Here is a 20,428-nt window from a genome sequence, read left to right as displayed (position 1 = left end):
TTTTTTTATTATTGCATCTAAGTACAATTAGACAAAAACACTTTGTTTTAGATTAAGAAATGATTTAAACTAATCTTAATAAATAAGTAGAAAACCTGATCAGTTTTTTTCTGTTACGTCCCTACCTACTAATATGTTAGAAACTCATACATTATTTTATAATTTTTATTTAACTTTATCGTTGTCAAATAGACATTCTGAAAAATGTTACCTACTAGTTGAGAATAAAAATTCGCATTGAGTCACACTGTTACTCCATGCGATTTGGTTTTCCGAACGAGTAACACTACTCGTGTACTAGTGTTACTAGATGAGAATAAAAATTCGCATTGAGTCACACTGTTACTCCATGCGAATATTTTTCTCAACCAGTCACACGGTGACACGATTTAGTGTGACTCGTTGCGAACAAAGGGAATTTTTATGTAGAAATCAATACTACAGTGGATAGGAACTTAAATGAAGTACTTACTAACAGGCAGTAACTTGAAACATAAACAAAATTAAATCTATTTATTTTTTTGATTAAGGATTGTAATTTGATGTGGGCCTAGTCAGAGAGCCAGTAAATCAAAATCTCTGAAAGCAAACCCTCTTGTAAAAGCTCCAATATTGTTCTAATTACAAGTGTCATTAGAACATGATTTATATCTCGTTATCAGTATAAATCTTGTTAATTGATGAAGCGTCGGATAGTTTGTAAGGTCGCGGGCTTAAATTGTCCTTTGAATAATGGTACGAAGCCAGCGAGAGGGGCTCTTCACAATAGCCCGTGTTAATTGTGTGGTCAGAGGCTTATTTAGACTAATTGGAACAGATTGGGATACCAGAACAATTAATACTAAATATTAGGTTTAATTCTGCAGAGTGTAGTGACTAGTAGAGCTTTGCTGTTTATGTTATAAAATGGGGAAAACGGGCACAATGGTCGTTTATGTTTTTGAAAAAAGGGACTTACAATATTTGTATGTTGTAAGTGATACACCACTGCTACGTTTGCATGCAATTCTGATAAGCTATCTTAAAAAAAATCTAAATGAAGCATGAAATATACGCATCGGACTCTTAAAACAAATGTTATAGTGCTAATAGCGACAATACAAACAGGCTCAAACCGTAATACAATTCAATTCTCCAAACCTAACTTTATTTAGTGAATGAAAGAGCGAAATTATAAGACTACAATTATTCTACCTTGACATTTGCGTAGCAGAGGCTCGAAACACAATACTCTACGTCATAATATATCATTCTAGTGTCACTTTCTATACAATGAAATAGTCTTGATATAATAAGCATTGCGGAGAGCTCACGCGGCGATGGCGCCAGCTCACACAATGCTCAACGAAGCAACGCTTCAAGAACTAAAATAACATACTGTTATTTCAGGTTAACTTCCTTTAAATGGAATTTCTACTTTCCGGAGGTTAGTAATTCTCATTTGAGATTCTTGCATATCTATACTAATATTATAAAGCTGAAGAGTTTGTTTGTTTGTGTGAACGCGCTAATCTCAGGAATTACTAGACCGATTTATTAAAAAAATATTTCAGTGTGAGATAGGCCATTTATCGAGGAAGGCTATAGGCATCATCACGCTACGACTAATAGGAATAGAATACCAGTAAAAAATGTTACAAAAAACGGGGCAAATTTTGACCCATTCTGGCAAGGGTCAGCTAGTCTTTTCTATATGTTAGTTACTCTCATATTTCGTGACGAATTTCAGTTGAACGTTTAAAATCGCAATTGCAAATAGCTCTCAGTAGACTTAACAAAATATTTAACATTTTATAAATAAATATTTTGATTGACTTTTTACAATAATCTGATGTCAGAATGTGCTCCCAACTACAAACAACTGAAACAACACAACATTCAACATATGTATTGTACACGTATAAACACGTCTATCGTAAATGTCTCTATGCGGATAATTAATTTATTCACCCGGCATTCGATATCATAACACTCGTTGAAACTTTATTTGCCTTAAACAAACGTAATTTACGCTTCCATTGTGGCTGTAAGTTCGCCCGACCCTAAACCGGGAACTGGACCAAAATAAACAAATCAAAATCGTTCTCATTCATTGTGTAGCGGGAATACCCCGCGCTCCCCTCAATGATTGTTTTCATAAACTTTGCAAGCCGAATACATTTTTAACTTGATTTTCCATGAACGTTGGTATAACTCGTAAACTTTAATTTAACCACCAATAAATAAACTTTGATTATAATCCTACAACTTCGTAGAGAGCCGTGGGATGCACGATATACCTAGATTACAATTAAGAATTCTGTGTGTTTCCAAAATTAAGTTGCAATATCAAACAGGCCTCCGGCAGCAGCATAAGTCTAAGGGTCACTGATATTCTAAATTCTGAATGTTGTATACCTCCGCTAGCCGCGAACCTTGCTTACAATGCTCTCTACTAAGTTGTTGGACTGAAACAGATTAATAATTCCATGAAAGCTGATGATTTTGGCATTGAATTGAAGTCACGGTTGATTTCGCGGAATTTCTGTAACAATGACTGATATGAATCATAGACAACGACTCTAGGAATCGTGAGATTTATTACCGGGGTTTGGCTGAAGAAAGTAGGTGATACATACAACATACATACTTACGTTATTGTCACGACTAAGGCATAATATTTAGTTTAGAAATCATGCAGTTTACATGTATTCACCTGTGTTCAAATCATGCGTAATGATACTTTCGATAGTAAAACATGTTTCGCAGAATTTGACAGCTTTAGTACTTTTTCTTGGCAATCTTTTCATTTTATTATTCTTAAATTGATTCGCACCATCTTCTTGTTCATAAAATCGCTGTACTATAGTTGCATCAGACGTATCAAGTCCATCAAGATCTATACTTTAATAGCATTACAATACAATTATTGTTTCATAAAATGTACACACTTTCGTAGTCCATTGTTTGGTAAAGATAGATGCCATCAAAAACATTCTGTAAAAACCTCAAGTCTCGCCGTAAAAAGTTGTGAGATCTATATAATACCAAGTCGATTAATCTATTTAGTCTCTACTTAAAGGACCTTCTGTCTTAAGTTATTACGTATGTTATTATCATGCCAATTTAAAAAAAAATACCTCTAAAACAAATAGACCGACCTGGCCATCGCATGATTTGATTATTAGTATGTATCACATTCACACTACACAGCACGACGAGAAGTTAATGCTCCTGAAATGTTAATGGCGAATTTGTGTTTTCTTGCGATGACCAAGTCGATCTATTTGTTTTAACGGTATTTTTTTTTAATTGGCATGATAATAACATACGTAATAACTTAAGACAGAAGGTCCTTTAAGTAGAGACTAAATAGATTAATCGACTTGGTATTATATAGATCTCACAACTTTTTACGGCGAGACTTGAGGTTTTTACAGAATGTTTTTGATGGCATCTCACTTCTTTTTGTAGGGCGAACATAAGTCCAATTTGTATGAAAAGACTTTTTTTTTCATAATTCAACATATTTTCCTATGGGAATGTTGTTCAGTTTCATGGGCTAAACACCCTTACACACCCTATACCCCCTCCCGTTATGCCTCATATAGTAGGTACCTATCTACACCTATTTATTTTATTTTCTACAGTAATAAAGATTCATTAACTGCAAATGTAACCTTGTAATCCTATACATTTATATAGAATTACAAAGTTATTGTTGCAGTTAGTGTATTTAGAAAACTGGACCGAAATTAGAAAATATTGAATTTTTCCCATGATTAAGACACTAAACCCTATTTGTATTCTAAATTTTAAGCTTCTAAGTCTGCTATAAGTACCTTAGACTTTTGATGATCGGTGAGTCAGTGAGTCAGTGAATCAGTGAGTGACAAAATTCAAAATTTTAACTAGTTGTCATTCTTAAACTACTGGTTCAAATCGACTGAAATTTTAAATATACCGTGTTTATACAATGACTGATTAGTTGCTGAAAATCCAGGCTTCTTGTTTTATCCACAACGAAATTATAGGGGTGTCAAAAATAGCCCGAATTGCTTCGAGAAAAGGATGTTACGGCCGTGCCGCTTTTTTTTTGCTCGACTTGCGGGGGCACTTCCGTGCCCCCAGATAGTAATAATTTGATCTGTGATATGCAGCTGCTAACAACTGCAACGACTAAAATAGGTAAAACTGACTATCCCCCGGTTTCTGAGATACATTTAGCGGCAGTTTATCTATTCAATAGCGTTAAAACTCATACAAAAAAAACGCAATTGAATAGATAAACTGCTGCTAAATGTACTCAGAAACCGGGGATAAGCCAAGTGCAATAAACGCCTATTATCATACACCAAATATGGATAATTGTTTTAAAAACGTAAGATCAATGCAATGATAATAATTAGGGGAACAAACTTTAGCAAAACTTAAATCATTGTATCGAGCTGTAATCAAAACTAAATCACGCGTTGCATTGACCCCTTACTCTCAATACACAAGCGCAGTTAAAAAGCTAACCTTTTAGTAAAAAATAATGTATTTTAATGTATAATATCAATAAAAATAAGCCTTGACTTGTAATAATACATTATTCTGAAGATAATAAACCAACAAAAATATCCGCGGCAATTGAGCCGGTACGAAATAATTGAGGCTAAGATGTAATGAAGGAGAATGGAGTCGTTTGCATATTATTTTGATCTGACTTTGACTTGTTTGAGGGTCAATTAAATGTCGTGTTGATATAGTCTATTAAGATTTTTATAAAACAGTGTGTGCTATTAATAAAACTACGTTTACTGATTAGCGAAAGTTCTTAAAATATATGAAGCAGGGGGTAATCGCTAACAATATATTTGAATTTAGAGGCGTTTCACATTTACTTCACTATCGCGTAGTTACCGCGATTACATATGGATAGCGCTTTTTGTATGCACCCAGGCAAACTTTTATGCTTACAGAACGAAGCAGCTTTGAACGCCTGAAATAGCAATCGGAATTCGAAAATAATCGTCTAAGCACTATCCACGAAACTCTTAATAAACTAATTACCTATTGCCTTCTTACTTATATTGTTTTGAACTTTATAGGCACCCGTTGCGTAAATCACGTGGGAACCACTAAAAGCAGTCACATCTCTGAATTACTCTAAATAATTGACACAAACTAATCGATACGTTGAAGTTCTGTATGCTATTTGTCATACAAGAATCACAATTCTTCTCCCTATATTTTACGAAACAGTACGAATATCTAGTACAAGTATTAGTGTAGTATTTCACCTACTACTATGTTAGTATTGATGGTTCGTCACCATCGTTTAGTGAGCTTAAAAGCGTTTAGTGCGGAAGCGAAATGAGGTCGTGTAGCTTTTAATATCGCGGCCTGGGTGCGACCGAGGTGCGACGCTGCACTATGAAGCTTTAAAGCCATCCGTTACTTTTTTATAGTTCATGTTACTATTCTTGATAGTGTAGGGCATTGTGAGTAAGAGATGAATTTAATATGTTACTTGCAACTGAATAAGGCTTGGGCAATGACAAGAGTATCCGTTAGTATTAAATTAGTATTCTATCTTTAGGCTAATTCATATGAAAACATATCAACAATGGTACCAAACCAGAATCAAAAGAAAAAAATATAAGTAAATTAGTTTATTTGTTAAGTAGGATTCGAACCTATATTAAAATATAGATGCACTTTTTTTTCAAGTCGTTACTTTCTTAACCTCACCGTCCAATACGTGAAAGGAATCACTTAATCAATTACCTAATTAAAACTTCTATAACTAATGATTACCTAATAAAACCCTTTGTGGGTTTCCACAGCCCCTATTCTTAATGCAAGACTTTGTTTCCAATTACTACTATTGATCCCGTAGCCTACGAGAGAATTAGTCTGAAAACGCTATCCTTAAGCCAGGCAATCCTATCGTTTCCTCACCAATGACCGAATTTTCTATTGCGTTATTTCATTTCTATTTGGCGATTAGTGACAAATTACCCCGAGTTTGAGTGAACGACTTCTATTTACTATGTCCACGGTAGCTACGTCTATTTTACGATTTGACACTCTTCCTCTTCTTTTAATTAGTGAACTGCGTGGGATGTAGCCATTAGTAGAAATAGAAATGATAGAAAATGTCACACTTTTCAACAAGTCACGAAATTGAGACAAAGTGGCAATGATTTGATATAAGTAAAGTATATTTGACCTATTTCCTAGGAAATAGAGTGGTTTTGGAAGTGGCCTCATAGCCAGTTGTGCTCACCGGTCGGTAAACGATCTGTGGGTTAAGCAACCGTTGGCGCGGTCATTCCATAGATGGGTGGCATAGTGGTACATGATCTGAGTGTCTCCGTGCTTCGGAGGGCACGTAAAAAGTCGGTCCCGGTAGTTGTCGACAAAGATAACAGTCGTTAAGCCATGTCAAAGGCCTTTCGGGCGGCTTGAACAACTTTGGCATTAGGCTGACCACTAACCATACGATAGATAGATAGCCACATATCAAGGACGTTACGTAAATCTAATAAAAATTGAAAATGATAAATAGCGCTTTTCCTGACTCAAGAAATTAACCATCGTGATTAGCCGTCGTATTCTAAACCTCTCAAATCCATTTTTTTATCTTTTAATGAATCGCTTAGATATTTATTGGATCGCGTGACCGATTACATTTTTCATTGAAAATATCGAGTAGTTTTGTACAAGGAACCTAGATTGCATCCTTCACTGTCAAAAACTAAATAGGGGAAACCAGTTAGACAAATTACTTCGATTGTTATCTATCTATTCTTAATCGATTTGTTATTGAAACAGTTGCGCACTTATATCGTAAATCTTTTTTCGTTAACTTTAGACAAAAAATATATTACAAAATAATAACGAATCATTATTCATATTCCATAATGTACGTCGTTTTTATAGCTTTGAAAATCTAGAGAGTTCTAAAAATATGTTGGTTTTCTTATTTTCCTTCATGAGTGAGTACATGATGAGTAATAGGCCAACAGCAGATAAGACATGGGGAGTACAATGAACTGGAAAACCTGAGTGTTAGTGAGTTCACAATACATTCATCTTAAACCATAATAGCTCTGAGGTTAGTCATAATAATAATGTAACTGTTCACCTGTACGATAGACCGTGTCTGTCGCGTGACGTCATCGGTGGAGCCCTGGATGGATCGCGGGGCTCGTATACACGTCGGTATCATGATGTCAATCCTTCACTAATTTACTAACAAAACGTTCAATGTTATCAAAATAATATTCTAACCACTCACAACACATTTTATCTTCTAACATCAACAATATCATAGTTCAGTTATCAACAACACTGAAATAAAGAACCATAAACGTAATTTAAATTAATGTCTTCAAGTTGTGCTCTGATTTCTGGGAAACGAGTTGATTGATTTGCTTGCATCTTACTACTTTGTTTACAACACAAAGGAAATATTTTTCTCTAATCAATTAACATAATCTAAGCTGCCATGTAAACTATTCGCTCCCATATATCTCTCTAAGCTGCCCGTATTTTTCCTTCTCGGGAATATTTAGAGACGCGGCGACATAATGATAGATACCAACCAGTTTAGTTTGACCTACGCTGCGTTTTCGTTATTTGTATAAAGTAAGTACGAATGTATGGACAGATAGTATACAGCGGTCCATGAATGAGTGGTTACGTGCACGCGTTTGTGCGATAAAGTTCTGAGAATATTTACTCTACGGTTGGCGCCGTTTCGCCCACGCGCCTTGCCCACTGGGTCACAGTACAAACACGGATAGCGCTAGTACGCTAGTACTCCAACAGTATTACCAGCTGTGTGTAAATTTCAGATTTCGTAATGAAAATTTAGCAAATAGGAAACTTGTATAACCATAAATTTGATCGATAGTGTAAACAAAGCGGCTGTTATATTTATTACTCCGTAAATAAGCTATGTGCTGAAGAAATTAGGCTGACGCGTTTAGGCTCCGTCCGTGAGTAATCCGTGCCTGAGAGAAACATACAAACGTGGAACCACTGAATAATTTTCCACGTGATGTGTGTTGCGACTTCGGATTGTGGTGTACAAAGCTGTTCAAGTAATTGACAATTTAATATAATTATACTACTGACAACTTTAGTTTTGTGAGGTCGTGAGTCGTTTTGAAATTAGGACGGACCGTTGCAGAACCTCATGAAACAAAGAAGCCGCACCACACGGCTTAAAGTTCACGTTAGCCCATCTTTCCTAGTAATAGACGCTGGCCCATTGCCCACTAGCACTAAAACAACGAGTTTCCTACAGAATTGTGAGAATTGGCAAGCTCTCGTACTATACGACGTTGGCTTTTACAATTTCAGAAATAAACGAACGCTCGAAACGTGATTCAGTGCTTAGTGTTCTCGTTTGTTGAAGAGCGTGTCAATAAAATAATGAAATAGAAGTATCATCTCTGAACACGGATAACATTACCGCCTGTAGGCGCCACACAATTATATTGAAATGAAATAGTGCATTCAAACAATGAACAGATTAGTGGGTGGGCTAGTTAATATTTATTTATGTATTACTTTTGTCTTTATGCATTTTACAGTTCGAAGCGAGATGCAAACGTAACTGTTATTCGATATTAACACAAGATAATCAGTATGTATGGATTTAAATAATGGACCTTCGATGCTGCCCTGCGGCATGCCATCGGTAAATTCATAAATTTATTACTAATATAAGGGCATAAGAGTGTATTATAATCGTTTTCCGTTACTTTATCAACGGAACTAAATGTTCGTGTGATTACTATTGAATAATTTGCATATTAAGCATTATAAATGTTAAAGTGAAATGTTAAATTGAGGTTGAGGATAATGTGTTCGATCTCAGTTTACCTAATTAGGTATTTTGCTCATATTTAGTAATATGAGCGGGTTCTCTTGATCATTACTCCTACGATCAGTCCACCCACGTGATGTGCAAAGGTCATGCAATCTCTTCCCCTATTCATGCGTAGGTTTGTGCAAATTTGCGATTCATCAATATCTGAACCTACTCTATATAGCCTTATTAACATTTGTAGCAATAATATTTATTTATAGATATTATGTGTAGGTGTTCGAGTAAATTCGTTGTTTGATAATTAACTGCAAGTTTTAAAACAATCCCACGAAACCACTGTAGCGATAAACGTAAACCATTACATATTCAATAATTTAAAGGGACAGTGCGGTTCTAAATAAGTGCTACTATGTCTATACTTCATACATTATATGCAGGTGATTTTACCAAAGTAACGGAAGAGGGAAGTAGGACACATCTTGTCTTTCACACCCCTTTGAAACTTCTCTAACTAAACACTACCATAAACCCGTCATCATTAGTGAGGTGCCGACAGACATTTATGACCAAATAACAATAAGAAAGATTAAAGACGATTTCTCCAATATTGAAAATTATGACTGCCACCGTAAAAGAAATTGTGAAACATAAAAGCTGATAAAGTATAATAAACAGTTTAATGCTGTAAACGAGTGATACAAAGAGAAATAAAACTTTAAGAAGCATTGCCGTCTTTTACCGTTAATAAATATCACGTATTTATTTTTAAGAGTGTGGTATGGGATCGTTTAAAACTTGCGTAAGCCTGTGTAGAGCTCGTAAACTTTACGGAACTATGAAGAGTACGTTTACTCATAGGATCGTATCTCCTTATCTCTCAGTCAGTGCATGTGAACTAGAGTCGGACCAGCAGCAATTTGTGGCTAAGCTTGTGGTTGGTGAACGATACAGACATCGGACTAAGCGTCCAGCGACCGCATCCTATCCTCGTGTTTATTTACACGCTTGTCAAAAGTTCGACACACGCTGCCGTATTTATAACCGCGCGGAAGGTGCGCCACGGAGCAACGAACTTGTGACATAATCATAAAACACGAACGTTTACAGCAGCACAGACAATATGAGACAAACCCACCATTAAACAGTTGTAGAGGACCACCGTAAAAGGATTTATACGACGTTCGCCATTGTATATTCAAAAATTATGCCCATATTACTTCAAAGGTACATTGATATGTGAATTGAAGTGGTTTTGATGCAGAGCTTGGCCGTTAATTTTGTTATGGTGAGGATCGTTAAGGATCAGTTCACGATGTCTGAAGATAAAGCCCCGCGGAACAACAGTGATATTATGTTTCGCAAGAGTAAGGTCGCCCTTTGTCACCTTTGTTTATACATCCGATGTATCAAAAAGGCGTCGATCGTTACCATACACGGGTTGTTCCGTTATTGGATCCAGCGTTTGATAAAAGGATGTATTGGCCTTGGTTGTATTTGGGGCACAGATGTGCGGTCTCTGCCCCATTGTGACGTGGGCGAGTGCATTCGATTTGTTGTGTAAGTCGGCTTAATATCACCTTACAAACAATAGATCAAAGTATTGCAACTCGCACCGTGATATTTGCTTTCAAACATTTATTGTAGTTATGTTAGCGCCCGATTGAGTTACACATAGGCCGACGACGGCATCGTTTAATTTGCTGACAGTTTGTCAGCAAGAATGATAATTTTCACATAAATACCCATTAAAGTGTTATACAGAGATAATAATAAACTGCGAAGTAAATTGGCGTTATCTGCTCTATAAATACTAAAAAGGCAAATAAAGTTCTTATAAAATTGATAAATCGGTATCGTTGACCTATTTACATGTTAATGCACGCCAAAATAATCGCGTGCTCTTTAAGTAAATTTAAATACGGCGTAGGTAGTAATAGGCGTCTAACGTAAGAGTGAGTCACGGCGTTTGTTTTCATGCACCGATTTAAATGAAGGTACGAGGAAAACAGACTGTGGATGTGACTTATCCCGACTAGTCACCGATCGGCCGATATCCGACGGCTTTAATGAGATTTTTCCGGGAATATGTCGCATAGCAACCACGGAGGTGGATGAAAAATACAATTTTCCACTAGTGAGATTTAAATCCATAACATCCTACTCTAGCTCGAGCTGATAGGATTTTACCAGAATACCGACAAAATATGATTTATCTAACAGTTAACTTCAGTCTTTTAGAATCGTACTGAATATTTTTCTCTCTTTTAATCAGTAGAATAAAACCTGATATTATAATTGTAGTAGAGTCAACACACTTACTTTAAATTTATATTTTCCTAGTAAAATGTTCCTGTTGTCAAGGGAATTATTTTTGACGTGTAGTCATTAGGAAACGATACTATTTTGTAACATCCGTCCGTTCGTCCGTCAGATTCTTTTAGCTCCAAACCAGACGTGGACAACATTTCACGGCTGTTCATATTTTAGTTTATATATAAATATGGTAAAATTGGACTGAACTATGGTTATTTTTTCCTGTATTAATGGAAAAGAGTTTTATTTTAGGATAAAGTTATGAACTAAAGCAGCTAAATCCCACTTCTTGCAGTGAAAAATTATTTTTTATCACAGAAAATCATAATAAAGCTTTAAAACAATAGCCCATATTACTTTAAAAGGTACTTGACATACAATATTTTTGTAAATTGAACTTCAACTTAATGTTTTATTTTAAGTGGTAGTCCGATTTACATATAAAACGTATTTAAATGAAAACAACAGTTGTGAAAAATCCTAATGAATAGGCAAAAAATAAAATAAACTGGAGCGTGAATAAACTATAAGTAACTAATATAAACAGAATTACTCACTACCTCGTGAACTCATTCATAGTTTCCCTACTCACGATTCATAGAAACGTATAAATAGTAACTATCTGTATAGGAAAATACGGGCTTACATCAGTTACATTAATAAATATTATTATATATTTCTACTAAGTAATAATGAGTAAGGAACGACTTTACTTGAAAAAAAAACATCTCGACCATAATAATTGAAAACATAATAGGTATTATAAAACTGTCTTCGGTTTTCTATGACCGTATTAGTCTAAAAAGAAACGCTGTATCGCGCAAATATGTTACTAAAATTGCTATTTACATTACCAAACTCCTGGCGGACACTTTGCCCGACCCGAGAATCGAAGTCGAGACCTCTGCGAAGTAAACGCATTCACAGAAGCACTCTTGCTTTTCAGCTTCATAATATTTTAATAAATAGATACTCTTCAAAAGTTACTGCTAGGCATCTGTTAGTACTATTACTAAAGAACCCGAATTTCAAACTAAAAACAATGATAGACGTTACCACAGCTACATCGGAAGTAAATAAGCAATATTATTTTTTCCATCCGCACGGCTCAATGAACAAACTCGCTAATGATTTCGCTACGAATTGTCATAAAGGAAACGAATAATGGACATCACTATTGTCAATGTTAAGGAGCGGTCCCAAGAACCAGAAACATTAAAATACAATTAACTATTAGGGTTATTATCATCCAAAAAAGGCTACACCGAAAATGGTACGACGGAACTGACGTATGTCGTATTTATCACCAAAAATGTTGATCTGATTTCGCAAACAGGATACAGTTAGATCAAATCTTAGAACAAGCTTTAGATTAGATGTTTACTTATACATGATAGTATTACAGTTTTATTACCCCAAAGGGTTATAACACGCACAATTTGCAAGAATTTATGTTCGTTTACAAAAACATTACTTTGACACGGCTCCCCCTAGACCCGATATAAAACTGATGTCTCATAAATTCGATCCAGTTTCACAAATAGCTCGTCGTAAACACAAAACTGCCTATTTGAACATACACCCGATACGCGTTATAAACATAGACTTTATCAGATTTCATAAATAAGGGAAAGATACGGACTTTGTCCACATTACGGTCAAGAGCTGACCATGAATGGTCAACTAAAGACATTGCGTGTTGCCGCTAAATGAACACGGAATACGGATTACTGCAAGGAGTGGCTTTGATTGTAAAACAGATAATAGAGCCGATTATTATTTCACTGCTATCATGGTTAATGTGTTTTTAATGTTCAGTCGCTTGTTTCTATCAGCTACCGTCATTAGATACGTGCTTGATTGGACTCGTTAGCCGCTCCAATTGATACGATACATCAGTTTTCACACATTGTCCTGTGTGACTTTTAGCGGAGATTCTTTGGTATGTGCTCGATTGTTTAATTAAGATGTATTCGAGAATAACAACGCATAAAAAGAACTTTAAAGACATTTTTGTTGGGTTCCAATCTTAATTTGGTATTGGAATCTGTAATTTTATGGCCATGTTACTTTGACAAAAGTGAGAGTCGTTAAAACAATCATTTGAATACAAAATATCAAAATTCTTAGGCCAGTTAGATGTGTCAATCAACATTTTATGACTCTCTTAATGTTTACACTTATGTGTAGTTTACATACGCAAGACCTTATTAAACCCAAACTAAACAATAAATGACATTCAAAACTGAAACACACGAAATATAAGTTAAAATAAAAACAAACTGCCTTAATTAACCACTTGCTTGTGTTGTTGAAACTCAATGAACAATAGCATCCGATACAGATGAATGAAGCGATCAATGAAACACAGCGATGTACCAAATTGTAGCTCTCTAGAGTCTGTACACCAGACGCCCGGCGTATCGGAATATCCTTTAATGCAGTAAGTGTTCTTGATAAAATCCATTTGCTACTGCAAAAAGCTTGAACACGACCGTGTAATAAATCTTTCTGAATGCACTCACAATCTAACATTTGCAATTTATCGTAACGAGCGACGATTCGGAATGTCTGAACTGAAATTGAACTTAGCAGTCTTCTGCCAAGGACATAAGACTTGCACACCTTTGTTTAAAGTAAATATTGCGAAACACAGATTGAAGTATAACGGGCGTACTTTGTAATGAACGTAAGCCTTGCTTGTGGGCAATAGTTTTTGCAGCTGTGCTCTAAAATGTCCTTATTCGTATTTATCTGGCTACACCTAACTGGTTAAAAAACAAGAGTATAACTTCGTCTCCCAGAAATCTAAACACACATGAGGTGAATAAACACTTGTAATCATAGGACCGTAACAGACTGTCTGCGCGATACTGGACAGAATTAGCCGCGTGCGAGGGAACCCTCCGCGCAGAGCGGTACCGTGACATCGCGCATACAAGACGCGCGTGGCCCGTGCGCGCGCGCTTCTGACTAACCCGGCCTACCCAGCTTAGCCGAAAGCGTTCCCAAAGCTTTCGTTAGAGAGGGACGGTGAGAATAGCCCAAAAGCGTAGTAGCCGCAGTTGTCACACAAAGGGAAATTAGAAACAAATCTGTTGATACTCAAAATAATTTAGAGGTGCTAAAGATATGCACGCGAAAGCTTTGTCGGATCAAAACTGTTATTTCTTAAAGCTGTCGACATCTTGTGAAATTGTAAAATGTGTTTTGAAGTCAGAAAATTCTTCTGCATTTCGAAATAGGTAAGCTATAAGGAAATGTATTCAATATTTTCAGATCTTGAAAGCTTCCAGTTTGAAAGGGAATGCTTTTAGAAAATATTACTTCGTATCATACGATACGAAGTTTCATCTATCACTCGGATCGGTGCTTACATTTTTGCAATCACATTTCGCAAGACTTTCATGGCCATATTCTAACAATGGGCCTCGGATTGTATTATATGTGAGTACATATTACGAATACAAAATGTTCTCGATTGACTATTCTCTCGAGCACCTTTCTTGACACCAGTCACTAGCACCCTCGACCTGTCACTGAATTAAAAAAAGACTGCCTTTTGTTGTGGGACAGGACGAGGCCTCGCGTCCGGGAAACCGACACTTGACCTACCGACGTATTTAGATCTTTTGTGTACGGGATAAAGGGAAGCGTGACTTATCCTATTCGGGCTCTCAAAAAAAATCTATGAATAAAGACTTCGTTATTATCATAAATTTTATGTCACATGGACCATTTTATGTCTTTTTATTTTCGGTTGATCACCAGCTTCTTGACTTCTAATGAATCGATGTAAATAAAATTCCCTTTAATTTCAATTGGGTGTGTGTGGTCGCTATAAATATGTAAATAGGTGAAACCATTTTAGATCACTGATAGGTTTTATTGGGCTTTATCGACAGATCAGGTGTCGTTTAAGTATAAAATAACGACAACGACTGCATTGCTTGAAATATTGGGATGCGAGTATAATATTTACATTTACGCATTTCGGTTGTATCGCAGCGCAATCATTGAATAAACTCGGTTTGTTATTGGTACGGGATAGCTTGTTTGTTCCAAATCCCGATAGTTTAGCCATCACCAGTACTATTAGGTCCGATTTACCTGCGGTAGGGATATTGACGCAATATTGTGTTAAGCAAATGAGTAGATAGATATTTATTTATCTCGTTGTATATTGGTTTATTAGTGTAATGTGTTTGGTTGTGTATCTGCGTCCTAGTTCGTAGAGTGGTGTTGTGGCCGGGAGCTCGCAGGTGGGTCGCGGAAATGCCAGTGCATTGGGCTCTATTTTCATACGTTTTGGTCTCGCCACTGACGCCCGCCGCCGCCCCACATCAATGAAAGCTTCGCCCAACTACTTGTTCCTCCGCCCTACGTTTGTGAACACTGACTGAAGTTACTTGATACTTATCTAGTATATTTTAATATTTTTGCTCTATAATGTAATAATGTCCTATAAGCCGACAGCCGTATTAATATTTGTTTAAAATGCCATTCTTTATTTGCGGTTGTCATATTTATAGCTACCAACACTTTGTTTGTTAATAATCCTAGCATTTAATGTATAATAGAATACGGAAATTAACGCGAACACGCATTTTACCTTAAAATGGGCCTGGGACCACGGCGAGTGCAACCTGCGCCGAAACGTTAGGCATTTTAAGGTAAAATGCGTGTTCGCGTTAATTCCCGTATTCTATTATACATTAAACATGCAACGCGAGAGTTTAAAAGTTATAATCCTAGCATTGTACGTCAAATCAAAACTTGAATGACTTAATAAAAGCTATTAAAAGACTTAACACTCACTATATATTATCAGGTATAGGTACAGTGCGGTATAGTGCGGTTAGCATTTCTTGAAGTATCAAGTCGGTTCACTCTAACTAGAGCCACAAATATAAATAGGTGGTCTTATTTTCTTATTTACGACTGTTTCAGTTCTAAACGTGCAACTTTTTATGATAAATTCGGCTTTATTGGCGTCGGTACTGAAGGCACGACGATGCAACTATCTTCTAACTAGGTTTATGTGCGGTGTACTCGTAGGTATATGTATTTATCACTTTTGATGATTCTTTCTTCATACCAAGATACCATACATCCACGTTTATTACACCATATAAATTTATTACGGATGCATTGATCTGTTTATAAGTTGATTAGCCGAAATCACATGTTATAATGGTGATAGAAATGAAATGTTCTCATAAAATGTTATTTAATAAATAGCCGTTGTTAAATTTTTATTACTTATCGAATAAAACCTTATTTAACACTTCGAATCTATTTCGTAATTGTGTACCGAATTGCTTTAATATAATATCTTTAATTTTAAGTAGCTATTGGTGTGAACTTAATTTATATAGTCCGACAACTTATTAGAGAACCTTGGAACTCACGCTTTATCTAGAATTTCGGTAAACATCCAAAGACAAGTAGACGTAGCAAGCAGGCTACATGAGTCTGCGAGTAAAAGACGTTCTAAATTTTGTATGCCTTCGCCACCCACAAACCTTAAAGATGCAAGATGCTCTATTAAGTAGTCGGCCTATAATACTGTGGTTCCCGTGTTTGTCTGTTCGGTTGTACTGGCTCTGCTGTGTAAACACCTCTAAGCTATCGTTTGCTCATCGGACAAAACTTACACCGCATCCTGTTAATATTTGCTTATCAAACAAAGTGTATGGCTTGAGTCAGTTGATACATCTCCTAAATTATTTGAGTTGTCACTTGAACACTGTTTGTACGGCGGGCAAATTAATTGTGGTTAATGAATTTTACTGCATGTTGACTATGCCGTTCATCAATGATGTTCGCTAAATTGATTTATGGTTGCGATTTTGTGGCGACTAGGATTCGTTCTACGAATTTGTCAGTTGGCAAAGTCTTTTCAACGGTAAATTGTCTGATAGGAGAAATCATAATCCTTTTGAAAAAGTTTTTGGATATTCTATGAAGACAAATTTTGACAGTTTTTCTTACATTATTTTACATTTGACGTCACTTTATCCATCGGATTGGCTACCCGATTCTTATCCACGACCTGTCAATCGGGCTCTATAAAAAGAATATTTCAAATTACAATTTATATCCTTATGTGGTCTGTCAATTTTGATCAAACGAATACGCCGGCTATAGCTGAACGCTTTTGGTAAATGACCGTAAAACGAGCCGAGATCAATGAAAGCTCTGTCTTTATTCTGCTGCTTATTCAAATGCTGAAAATATATTTTATGCTATTTCGATGGGAACAGTAATAGACTATACATCCCATAGAATACTTTTATTTTCGAGGAGTTAAGTACAAAAGCTACTTCAAAATTAAAGTTTATGTTCTGAAAAAGCCAAGAATAAAATCCATTTGATCTATCCCGGTTCGTGTCGTATACGAGTGTCATCGGATTATGTGACTAACAGGAGCATCCACCTGTGAGAGAGCACTTTTAACTTCGATAGTTAACAGCTGGCAGGTGAGTTCATTATGACTCAGTGGATTGAGAAACCTTCTTTAATGGTAGCTTACGATACGGTATTATTTATGTTATAGAACTGTTTTATTTCTATTTGAATAGACATTTGAAACATAATTTATATTTTGTTAACTTGTGGTTGTCCTATTCCCAAGGTTTCCTTCGAAACGAGGGAAGGTTTAGGTTAGACGTTGAGTTCACCACGAGCCAAGAGCAGGTTGGAAACTTTGCATGTTGTTAAGAAATGTTGTTGAACACAATCAATGAACAAAACACAACCTCCTAAAATGCTAGTTTGTTAATTGTGAACTTATAATCACTTTATTGCAGCCTATTAGCCTCTAGTTTAAGTTTATCAGTATTTTACCGTAAAGGTACCGTAATAACACTCTTAGAAGAGAACATTTTGAAATATACAAAAGGCATCTTGATCATAAATTTAATCAGACCATCGACCGATTCACCACATTTGATGCGAACGTACTTCATTTCATATAAACCCATTTCTTATATCAAAGGATAATAATAATGAAATGATGCACAATTCTCTTCAACATAAAGCACAATATTCGCACGCAGTAATTTTCACGAGCCGACAGATTAATCGGCTTACGGCAAATCGAATATTGAAATATAAAGTCCATAAAACAGTGTTTGGCTTAACAACAAACGTAATGTTAATGGAGGATGCTGATTTATCAGTAAAAACCCACGGCTTACTCACCACGTCTGGGACTACTCATCCCAAATGATATGGGATCGATCCAATATTTCGAGAAACTAGTACAGGGTTGGTAAACCTGTTAATGCTCGTAATTAAAATACGAGTGAAAGGTATTCTGTATAATATAATTACGTGATTTACCGCTCATTTTTTTATACAACTAATTGAATAGTATCTAAAGTATATTAATAAAATGTGTTTTCCTTTTTTTATGAGTAAATTTCTCAATTTTGCGAAAACTAAATTACAAAATTAGTGATGTGTTTAGTGATTTATTGTACAATTACGTTTCAGCGGAACTATCAGTTATTATTTTTTGTGAAACATACCAATCAGGTAATCCAATATTTTTTAACACTATCAGCAACTTTAATTACGTCCTGAAGTACTACTTTATTACTTTTAACCAAACAAAAGGAATTAACTACTAATGACATATACCCAATAAGAAAATGTTCTGATTTCAAACTATTGTAAAATCGGAACTACGATAAAAAAAAATACAATGCAATTTACTCTAAAACTTAAATTTAAACGTCCAGTATTCGCGTAAACATTAAAAACTAAAAAATATCTTATTTCTGTGACACTTATCGAGAAATTCGTCAACTCCTGAAAAACATGTTTACCACCCCTGAACAGTCTAGTTCAGGATAACGGTGAGCGATGAGTCACCGACTCACCGACCGACTGGTGAGTCGGTGACTCAGTGTCACCTCTCCTAGCGTCTACTGAATTAAACTCTACAGTCTACACGAATACACCCGGACGCTCCCGACACTTACAATACAATGTACTTGTGCAACAAACTGTTTATTGCGTCGGTAATTGATTGAAACTGGTGTCCGATTTGTAATACTGAGCCGTTAATTAGATTAGTTAGTTGCGCTGTTGTTTTGACAGGTGATATACTAGTTATATTAAGCCTGTTTGTTTAGGCATTTATAGTTTCGAACGAATGTGTTTAAGTGTTAAATAAAGCCCCAATCAACTAGTATTTAATTCTAACGTACCGGAATTTAGGGCTGCATTTTGATTGCGTGGACGGAAAATAAATGTCCGTTTTCTTGTTAACGTAAAGTAACCCAGACTCCCTAGCAACAAACGAACCGTTTATCCGTATAACAAGCAAACAACAGTTTTTTAAACAGATGCTCTTTCCCATACGCGCGAAGGGAAGCTTGCAATTTTCATCACAATTTTACGTTTCCTGACACCACACGGAGTCTTAATGTTACGAATTGCTACCATTTTTATATCCTTCTTTATTCGCTCTATTGTCGCTGAACACACAATGGTCCAGAATCTTTTCTTCGTTCCACTTCACAACTGGGCTTAATTTATTTTTCATTTCATTCAATTTAGAGAGCAACAAAGGCCCTATATAATCGAGTTGCAGCAATCACAAAGCTATAAATCAAAATAATTCGGCGCGTTCGAAACAATTAAGCGCCCAAAAGGGAGAGGCGGGAAACGAGCGTGTTTGTAGCTACCACAGTTTAATTAATTTAGGACACACGAATATTTATAAAGGGACGTGTATACGTGCCCTCATTAATAAATTAAGAAAACAATTTACTCTAGTGGGTGAATTTTTAATGAACTGCGAAATTTGTTGGCGGTAACGTAAGAATTGAATCCAAGTGCCGCGCTTGAATGCGTAATATTAATATCATCCGGCTGTCTGCGTCTGATCTATATTTAAATGTTTACTAGCCCTTGTATTGTTATTTAACTTCCAGCCGGTTTTATGAGTACTTATATCATAAATACGAAAGTTTGACTGTCTATCTTTTAAGCTTTCACGGTTAGTCCGATAATTATTTTATCAACTAATTGTAACCTAAAAATGGATTTTACTTAAGTTTCTATTATACTAATACTGTTAAATCTTAAAAAGATCAATATAACTGTTTTAGAAACGTAAATTAGGCGTCATGAAATAATCTACATCGAGCTTTGCGATTGCAAAAACACCAGCATCACTTAGCGTCGCCAGAACATCAAATGCGATATTTAATGACAGAGTAAAGCAGTTAAGTATTATTCATACATTCAATAAACTGGAGATAAGCCCGTACATCACTTTGACAAGGCTTT

General features: G+C 35.8%; 1 protein-coding gene across 10 annotated transcripts in view; it reads right to left on the bottom strand.

Moving 5' to 3' along the window:
- The window catches only part of sick (sickie), a 198,124-nt gene that overhangs the window by 138,728 nt on the left and 38,968 nt on the right, over positions 1-20,428 (bottom strand). For 2 of the 10 annotated variants that reach the window (XM_076130369.1, XM_076130378.1), the window contains exon 1: positions 7,115-7,213. The exons of the other annotated variants lie outside the window; for them this stretch is intronic. In XM_076130369.1, coding sequence (XP_075986484.1) covers positions 7,115-7,198 — 84 coding nt within the window. In that variant the 5' untranslated portion in view covers positions 7,199-7,213. Of the gene's footprint in view, positions 1-7,114; positions 7,214-20,428 lie in introns of those variants that run through there. 10 annotated transcript variants of the gene reach the window in all.

This window comes from Anticarsia gemmatalis, chromosome 2, assembly GCF_050436995.1.
Source record: "Anticarsia gemmatalis isolate Benzon Research Colony breed Stoneville strain chromosome 2, ilAntGemm2 primary, whole genome shotgun sequence".
In the NCBI taxonomy this organism is placed as follows: Eukaryota; Metazoa; Arthropoda; class Insecta; order Lepidoptera; family Erebidae; genus Anticarsia; species Anticarsia gemmatalis.
This window is presented reverse-complemented; position numbering and strand designations above follow the sequence as displayed.